Genomic DNA, 10,000 nt, shown 5'->3' with positions numbered 1-10,000 from the left:
TTTAGTTAAATAAAGTGTCCTAGTAAGGATTTTTTTTTTTTGCATAAAATGTAATGTTTGGTGTGCTGATGGTCACACAAATAGGCTATATGCCTATGACTCCAGTAAAAAGGCTATATAGTGGTCCGCGCGCGGATTAGATTATGTCTAAACATCATCCACATTTATTGTACCGTAGCCTATTTGAGACATTCTCGTGACATTTCACAAAAAAGACAGGCGAGGCGTGAAATGTAGCCTACACGTGTCTAACAAAGCAAGCGACATGAACTTGCAGTGCCTGTAGCTCGAGAGCGTCATTTCATTTGGTGAGAAAGTTTGAAACGCAACGTTATCACGGAAGCTTACAGAAGAATACCGGTCTACTGTCAAGTGCAGATAATGTTTTTTTTTCTCCTATAATCAGATTCTTTTAATTCTTAGGGGGAAATTGTCCCGTATGCAAACGTAGGCCTAGGCTACTTGATCTAGTATTTTGGCTATTCCAACGGGCTGCATTCAGAATTCGGAGCACGATTGTCCTCTGAGTTCATCCTGACGACGGTTGTGACGGGAGGTGCAAGGGGTCTATAGCAGGCATCACCAACGTTGTGCCCGCGGGCGCCAGGTAACCCACCTATAGACCAGGCATCACCAACGTTGTGCCCGCGGGCGCCAGGTAACCCACCTATAGACCAGGCATCACCAACGTTGTGCCCGCGGGCGCCAGGTAACCCACCTATAGACCAGGCATCACCAACGTTGTGCCCGCGGGCGCCAGGTAACCCACCTATAGACCAGGCATCACCAACGTTGTGCCCGCGGGCGCCAGGTAACCCACCTATAGACCAGGCATCACCAACGTTGTGCCCGCGGGCGCCAGGTAGCTCTCCAGGAGCTTCTGAGGTGCCCACCAAGGATGTTAATGAATACTCACTACTTCAAGATTGTAGTCACAGTTAATGCTTTTCTGAATTTAAATAAGATATTATTTCTTTGTAGCCTATAAAGAATATTTGCTTATAACTTTTAAACAAATTATCATTCAATCTAGTGTGATTTGGGAATGATGTCATGATATCAGTAAGGGGTTTTGAACAAAAGTAGCCCTCGGGTAGCTCTCAGTAGCCCTCAGGTAGCTCTCAGCAGCCCTCTGACCCAGAAAGGTTGGGGACGCCTGACGTACAGGATTCAAATCCTACTCAGAGGTTCCAGATGGGGATTCAGGGATCAGTAGAGAGATCAGTAGAGAGATCAGTAGAGAGATCAGTAGAGAGCATACCTGTCTACCATCCCTAATTTCCAGAGAAACTCCCTAATTTTGACTCATTTCCCGATTTCTTCCCGATTTGACATTTTTCCCGGAAATATCCCGGATTTTTCACATTATCAAAAAACACAGTCGGTCCAGTAATTATACCCACGGCCCTGTCCGACAAGCCACACCCCCTCTTGAAGAGAGAGACAGACGGTCTTGCTTATCAAGCTACCTGCCAGAAGATTGTATGCCAGTCGCCACCAAGAATTGAAGTTCCTTGAAAATGCTCACCCTCGCGCTCCACAGTTTTCAGAGTAGTTCATGCAACGCATAAAACAGCCTCGAAACAGCGAATTATGCGATTAACCTTATCACAACCTGTAGGCTACCAGAACGAAGTTTTGCACGAACAGACAACTTATGCGACAAAACAACAAGAAGAAACTCATTTCATTGTTTTGTTTTCATGACATTGTTTCTCCATGCTGTAAAACGTGTGCTGAGGGATTTTAGTAGGGCTGTCCCTAACGATTATTTTTCTCCCGATTATTCTATCAACTATTTTTTTCGAATAGTCGCGATTATTATTATTTATTTTTTTTGGAAGGCAAAAACTGTGATATGCCACTTAATTTTGACCTGAAAAATAATAGACAAATAAAGCAGAGTGCACCTAGGGCCTATTAGGACAATGATTTCTAAAAAAGGGGACATTTTATAAATTAGTCACAGACTAATAAATACAGGCCTAATATATCTATTTGTTTGAGTTCAAATAACTTATTCACTTAGCGTAAATGCAAAACAATGAGTATAGTATGACAGAGAAACTATAGGCCTAGGCCTACATTTCAGCCACTTATATTTTGACAAACAAGGCTACATAAGATTTTACCCATGACATGTTTATATCCCTATACTGCACGGTGTTGCCATATGGCAACATACCATTCTTTTGGCATTTCCTGGTATTTAAATATAAATAATAGACACTGATTGGTTTTTATATTGAAACTGTGACCTTGTTTTATCCAATGATGTGATTTCTTGACATCACCTGACACCACACACTGCCCCAGGCTCACTCTTTCCCTCACTGTACATGAGCGTGTGTCCTTGACAGATTGCTCTGGCATTGGCCAAGATTTTTCACACTTTTTGCAATATTTACAAAATTTAAAAAAATATTGGGATGATCTATAGTTAGTCATGATCTGCTTTCACCATTTGTTTTGTTTTCAACTAAAATTATTTCCATTTTATGTTGAAAAATAGGTATGTTGCCATACGGCAACATTGTGCGGTAATGGAACAAGACGGTCAATAGGGAAAGTGTATTGATACAAATACCCAATTCTAATTGATTGATTAATTGATTTATTTATTGATTGAATGATTGATAACTGATAATATTTATAATTAGTGTAAATGGCAGTCTGTAATGAACATTAAAAATGTTATAATAGGTGTACAGAACTGTTTTATGAGCTTTCACTCTGAGTACATGTAGAAAAGCGAACAAGGCCTATGCAGCCTCCCCAGACTGCCAGAGGAATACCAAAAAAATCCCCAAACCCCAGATTTGAGCATAAAGCTACTGTCATCTTGACCATTTGAAGCCTCCAAAATGTTTTGACTTCATGTGTATGTTATAATTAGGCTAATTAGCACACAACGTTTGTGCAAATCTGTCAACCCAATCAAAAATTATTGTACAAAGTCAACCATTTTGAAAGTCAGCCATTTTAAAAGCATAATCTCGAAATTTCAAACAGCTCATAAACCAATTATATTATTAACACGCGAGATTTATTGCAAATCCAAGCACCCGCTGAAAAGTTGTGGCGTAAACAAAAGGTAGGCCGTCTCGAAAGATTGCCAACTTCAAACTCAGCCATCTTGAAATTCAGCTATCTTTAAAGCACTGGCCTCACAATTTTACATGGCTTATTTACTCATTATAGAGTGTTATCACACAAGGTTTAGTGTAAATCCAAGCATCCATTCAAAAGTTATGACAAATAAACTGTCGGTTATGTTGAAAGATGCCTGGCCCGCAAATCGGCCATCTTGAATGTCGGCCATCTTGAAAGTGTTGGCTTCCAAAATTAAATCAGTTCATGTACATATTATAGACAGTTACCATACACATTTTTTGTGCAAATCTGTGCACAGATATTGTGTTAATACCTAATATATTCATTGGTGGTTGGTCAAAGTAATACCACTGAAATACTGTTTTTCGGGGATATAATAAACAGTATTCACTTGTTCTCTCAGGGGCAAAAATGTGTTAAATAACTCCCTTGAACTGTTGGGTAAACTTTCAATGTTTTTCTGAGATAAAAACAATTATGTTTCTATAAAACAATCCATAATGTTGTATGACCCTTGTTTGGTCTTGGAGGGAAAATGTACACTGGATCCTTTCTGTAACCGCACAATGTTGCCATATGGCAACAAACCTAAAAGCATCCCTCCAAAAAACTTTTTTTTGAAAAAAATTGCAAAAATGTCTTAAGAAGTTCATTTTATGTGACAAAAACCACAGTTCGATTTTTTTCCATGATGGGATAATAATGTGTGCAGTATAGGGATATATAATAGTAGTACATTGTCATTTATATTTTAAAAATACAGTACAGTGAATCATTTATGTTTACAACACAGTTTCATTCGTCTCTCATGCAGGGGTCTATGTAATGAAAAAAAAAAATAAAACAAAATAGGAGCAGAGATAAGAATTTAAGAGCACTGTGAAATTGTTAACGCATAGACATATCGCTCCCAAACCCAAGTTAACTACAACAACTTGACTAGACTTGTGATCCCTGTCTTTCAAGCACTTGTGGTTTTCTCTATAGGATGTATTTACTCCAGGAGGAAAATGCTAAGGAAATCGTGATTCAAATCGTTAAAAAAAAAAAAAAAAAAAATGTGCGCAAATCACGCAATCGACGGTATGTTGAACACGCCGACTTATTTACGCAATCGACGTAATCGATTACGTCGAATAGTCGGGTCAGCCCTAGATTTTAGACAGGACTGTCTTTGCACGCGCGCTGTTGTGAAAAGCAGATAGTTCGATCTGTCTCTGTCATCCCGTTGATTGTCAGAATTTGGCCTTTAGAAAATGTCCCGGATTTTGGCTTAAAATATGGGAATTTTCCCGGATTTTGGGCGCTCAAAGTTGACATGTATGGAGAGAGATCATTAGAGAGACCAGTAGAGATCGGTACAGAGATCAGTAGAGAAATCAGTAGAGAGATCGGTACGCCTCACAGCGAGGCTGACGAATGCAGAAAGGATCTTTTAATGTGACAACGTTACGGCGTTCGGAGACACCTACACTCATCTATGCTCTTGTACACATACACGCGCGTGCACGCACGCACACACACCCCCACACACACACTCACACACCCCCACACACATGCATGAAAGCACGCACACCCCCACACACACACGCAAGCGCACGGTGTGCTCATTGTGAGTGTGTGTGTGCTAAGTGGTCTGTGTGTGTAGCTGTGTGCTCACTTCCTGGTGTCTATGTGTGTGTGTGTGTGTGTGTGTGTGTGTGTGTGTGTGTGTGTGTGTGTAGCGGTGTGCTCGCTGCCCTGTGCCAATGGTGGGCGGTGTGTTGCCCCTGACGTGTGCCAGTGCCCCTCAGACTACTCAGGACCCCAGTGCCTCACGCGTAAGTGCTGTGTGAGTGTGTGTGTGTGTGCGTGTGCTGTGAGAGTGTGTGTGTGCGTGTGCGTGTGCGTGTGTGTGTGGGTGTGTGCTGTGAGTGTGTGTGTGTGTGTGTTTGTGCTGTGAGAGTGTGTTTGTGCTGTGAGTGTGTGTGTGTGTGCGTGTGTGTGTGTGTGTGTGTGTGTGTGTGTGTGTGTGTGTGTGTGTGTGTGTGTGTGTGTGTGTGTGTGTGTCAGAGAAGTCAAGTCAAGTCAAAGTTTATTTGTAATGCACTTTTAACACAACAAAAGCAGCTGACCAAAGTGCTAACAGAAGGGCCTAAGTAAAAAAAGACTTGAAGCAACATAAAGCAGCAATTGACAAAAGACGTGGAGACATCCATAAAACACACAAAAATAAAAACACAGGCATTAGTGGATACGGTATGACTGAAAAATATACTGAAGTCAGTATCAATAAGAACAAATAGACCTATCTAAATAATCGAATGAAGATCACACAAGAATGTCAATAAATAAGAAGGGTACACTTTTTTGATCTCTATATTGTGTTCTTTTTTCATTTGACATGGCGTTATAAATGTGCTGTTACCAGTATGGCAATGACCAAGTCGTAGGGCATTACTAAAGGCCCTGTGTTATGTCATTGAAGTGTAATAGGCTACTGTGGTACTTACCGTTTCAATGGCTATTACAGCGTGCCCCAGGAAGTACGGCATGCATTAACGGGCTACTTTCACATGATTGTGAATTGTCAAGTCAAGTCAAGTCAAGTCAGTTTTATTGCCAATTTCTTTACATGCACTGGTCATACAAAGAATTTTAATTACGTTTCTTACTTTACCATGCAGACAGACATAGACTCAAGAATTTAGAGCCCTTGTTGTCTCTCTCTCAGCGATGTTTACCCCTGTTCAGTACATTTGGCCGCCAGTTTGCTGGTGTTAGTGTAGTATTAGCTAGAGTCCACTAGAGGCCACTAGAGTCCTAGTCCTCAGCCATGTGCACCCCTGACCTGTATAGTACGTTTGGCTAGTGTACTGCCATGGCCGGTGTTAATGTTGTGTTCATGTTGTGTTAATGTTGTGTCCCCCTCTCTCTCGCCATGGCCGGTGTTAATGTTGTGTTAATGTTGTGTTAATGTTGTGTTAATGTTTTGTCCCCCTCCCTCCTTCCATGGCCGTTGTTAATGTTGTGTTAATGTTGTGTTAATGCTGTGTTAATGTTGTGTTAATGTTGTGTCCCCCTCTCCCCCTCCATGGCCGGTGTTAATGTTGTGTCCCCCTCTCTTTCTCCCTCAGCGATGTGCACCCCGGCCTGTCAGAATGGTGGACGCTGCGTCGACATCAACAAATGCAGCTGCATCGGAGGATGGCAGGGCCCGCGTTGCCAAATAGGTACGTTACTGTTGTTAACAAGTTAGCAGGGCCCGCGTTGCCAAATAGGTACTGTACTGTTTTTACAGGGCCCGCGTTGCCAAATAGGTACATTACTGTTGCCAAATAGGGGCCCGCGTTGCCAAATAGGTACGTTACTGTTGTTAACAGGTTAGCAGGGCCCGCGTTGCCAAATAGGTACGTTACTGTTGTTAACAGGTTATCAGGGCCCGCGTTGCGAAACAGGGGCCGCGTTGCCAAATAGGTATGTTACTGTTGTTAACAAGTTAGCAGGGCCCGCGTTGCCAAATAGGTACTGTACTGTTGTTAACAAGTTAACAGTTCAAACTTATACTAAACTCAGTCCCAACTAGGGCTGGGACTCGATTGAAATGTTTAATCGCATTAATCTATAGGCTTTGAAATTAATTAATCTGATTAATGGCATTTTGATCGTATTTAAATATCTGACTTGAGAACAGTGAAAAATGAATGAATAATTATAATAAATAAGCTTAATCTAAAAATATTATTCATTTTTAAAACAAGAGAGAACTATTCTCAATTTCAGCAGGCTGTTCACCATCAGGCGTAATACTGCGCTCCACTGGTCTAATCCAGAACTATGTAGCTATATTATACTGCGATTATTTTTTTAAATGGCATTAATTAATTAATCGTATCGCGTGATTAATTAATTTAAATGAACGCGTTAATATCCCAACCCTGGTCCCAACACTACATGCATCAAGACCCTAACCCTAACCCTAACCCACTACATGCATCAAGACGTGTCCACAAGCAGGCCAGCCTCTTACCTAGTGTAGATGCATTACCGTCTAACCACTTGGTCCGTGTGTGTGTGCGTGTGTGTATGTGTGTGTGTGCGCCTGTGTGTGTGTGTGTGTGTGTGTGCGTGTGTGTGTGTGTGTGTGTGTGTGTGTGTGTGTGTGTGTGTGTGTGCGCACCTGTGTGTGTGTGTGTGTGTGTGTGTGTGTTCCAGAGCCTGTGCGGTGTCTTAAGCCCTGTCAGAATGGCGGCAGGTGTGTGGGAGTGAACCGGTGCAGATGTCCTGCAGGATTCCTAGGAACGCACTGTGAGAACGGTACGTACTGAATATGTGCACGCAGGCCTGTGTGTGTGTGTGTGTGTGTGTGTGTGTGTGTGTGTGTGTGTGTGTGTGCGTGTGTGTGTGTGTGTGTGTGTGTGTGTGTGTGTGTGTTGTGCAGACTATTACTTTACATTAGACTTAGCTGACGCTTTTATCCAAAGTATTGAATTGGGTATTGGTTACAGTCCCTGGAGCAGTGTGGGGTTAGGTGCCTTGGTACAGGGTATTGGTTACAGGCCCTGGAGCAATGTGGGGTTAGGTGCCTTGGTACAGGGTATTGGTTACAGTCCCTGGAGCAGTGTGGGGTTAGGTGCCTTGGTACAGGGTATGGGTTACAGTCCCTGGAGCAGTGTGGGGTTAGGTGCCTTGGTACAGGGTATTGGTTACAGTCCCTGGAGCAGTGTGGGGTTAGGTGCCTTGGTACAGGGTATTGATTACAGTCCCTGGAGCAGTGTGGGGTTAGGTGCCTTGGTACAGGGTATTGGTTACAGTCCCTGGAGCAGTGTGGGCTTAGGTGCCTTGGTACAGGGTATTGGTTACAGGCCCTGGAGCAGTGTGGGGTTAGGTGCCTTGGTACAGGGTACTGGTTACAGTCCCTGGAGCAGTGTGGGGTTAGGTGCCTTGGTACAGGGTATTGGTTACAGGCCCTGGAGCAGTGTGGGGTTAGGTGCCTTGGTACAGGGTATTGGTTACAGTCCCTGGAGCAGTGTGGGGTTAGGTGGCTTGCTCAAGAGCACCTCAGCCATGGAGTGAGGTAGGGAGCGGATGGTTCGAGTGGGATTCAAACCTGCAACCTCCTCAAACACTAGGCCACGGCTGGCCTATATCTGACCTGTGTGTGTGTGTGGGTGTGTGTGTGTGTGTGTGTGTGTGTGTGTGTGTGTGTGTGCGTGTGAATGTCTGCAAGGTCTTAGATGTGCCTGTCTGCCTTTGACACCCTCAAGCCAGCAGTCTGTACAATAGTGTTGTTAGCCATATTTCAAAGTCAAAAGCATACTGTAGAGCAGGGGTGTCAAACTCAAATAGACAAAATCAAAATTTGGAATGAAGTCGCGGTCCGAACCCAACAATTATTTTACAGGCCTAAAATTGTGCATGCATGCACTTCATATTCATAGTTAAATTTTGCATACAGTCTTTCCCATCATATTTGTTAGTTAACCCTCTGGGCGCCACAGGCGACTTTTGTCGACGAGATGCCGTATTGATTACAACGGCCGTTTTTTTCAAATAGGATATCAAATGTAGTTCAACTTCCACTCCATTGGGTGGCAGACATGTAGTACTTCCGTTCTAAACACATTGGGACGCCTTATATGGTATTTTGTTTAAGAAAACTACAAAACTACAAACCTCGGACATTGCGGAAGTAACTTCTCCCCTGTGAAACAACGCGAAAGACGGAAGCAGCCTTGTAGTGACATTACGTGGATAATTCTACTGAATAAACGACCAAATGCACTCAAATGGTAACTTGTCATGATTGTACATATGTATTCATCATATATTTCGCCCCATAATGAGGTAATATGCAAACAGGAGTGTATTTTCTGCCGCGTTATACTTCCCATGTTATTGTTGCCTGAGGGAAACTATCGACAGCCTATTTGTCGATCATGGGGACTGTAACAAGAAAACCCTTCATTCATTCACTTGTAAGTTCACAATAGAAGTGTTCGTTTCTGCAGTAGACTTGTATATTGAGGAAGGGAAGGTTTTTTCCGATCGAGATGCGAGGTAATTTCATGCTGCTTTGTCGCTATGCTGGCGACGTTCATTGCAACGACAGGGGAATGATGCAACGCGTCGTAATTTGCCTGTTACAGAGTCAATATTCATCATCTGGAGGGTGACAGTGGTCAGGATGTTTGTAGAAGAGCTTGTATACTAAGTAGAAAAGTAAATGAAGACAAAAGAAGTGCGCATATTCCTGCCAACAGTGGGGGATGGAGTGAGAGGAGTATGCGCCCGAGACACAGAGGTCTCGTGCGCATTCTACTCGGTGCAAAACGGAAGCATAGTTCACGCTACTCGACACTGTTCCTGCCGACTGCAGGTCTAAATAAATAGCAATGCTATTCTAATGATATAATAATAGTAATAATTATGTCCAATTGCGACCTGACTGAGTCTATTTGCAACAAAAAAGTGTGATACCAGCTGGGGTTTGGTGCATCAGAAAGACATGGGCGATATAGGCTAGGTAACCAACCCCCCCCCCCCCCCCCCCCCCCACACACACACACACACTTTCCTTATATCACCTATTTGTATATCAGTAAATGTAACACTGGGTTTGAATAGATATTTGCACAAGTTTTTAGACATGTAGCCCATACCCAGAGTCCTTCAGGGTGTACGCTGACAGGCCTACTGTAGGCTACTAGGCCTGCTGTACTGGGTTCAAAGACGCACAAATGGACAAAATGCACATAATACCCCTAGTGTGGATAGAATCTGTATGCTGGGCATTGCTGTGAAGGGTGTCCATGCACTAAAAAATAACTTGTCACCTTCATAGACCAGTCCCTACAGGCAAAACGGCAACCGTCCATTCACTTGTGTTTGTCACTATGCTACATTG

General features: G+C 43.0%; 1 protein-coding gene across 1 annotated transcript in view; it reads left to right on the top strand.

Annotated features, from left to right (window-relative positions):
• si:ch211-221n20.8 (uncharacterized protein LOC100034409 homolog) overlaps window positions 1–10,000 on the top strand; it is a 59,261-nt gene that overhangs the window by 45,200 nt on the left and 4,061 nt on the right. Inside the window, exons 17-19 of the mRNA XM_063200339.1 lie at window positions 4,839–4,934; window positions 6,231–6,326; window positions 7,309–7,410. Coding sequence (XP_063056409.1) covers window positions 4,839–4,934; window positions 6,231–6,326; window positions 7,309–7,410 — 294 coding nt within the window. The remainder of the gene's footprint in view (window positions 1–4,838; window positions 4,935–6,230; window positions 6,327–7,308; window positions 7,411–10,000) is intronic.

The sequence above is a fragment of the Engraulis encrasicolus genome, chromosome 6 (genome assembly GCF_034702125.1).
Source record: "Engraulis encrasicolus isolate BLACKSEA-1 chromosome 6, IST_EnEncr_1.0, whole genome shotgun sequence".
Lineage (NCBI taxonomy): Eukaryota > Metazoa > Chordata > Actinopteri > Clupeiformes > Engraulidae > Engraulis > Engraulis encrasicolus.
Note: the sequence above shows the minus strand (reverse complement) of the source record. Positions and strands in the feature narration are given on the sequence as shown.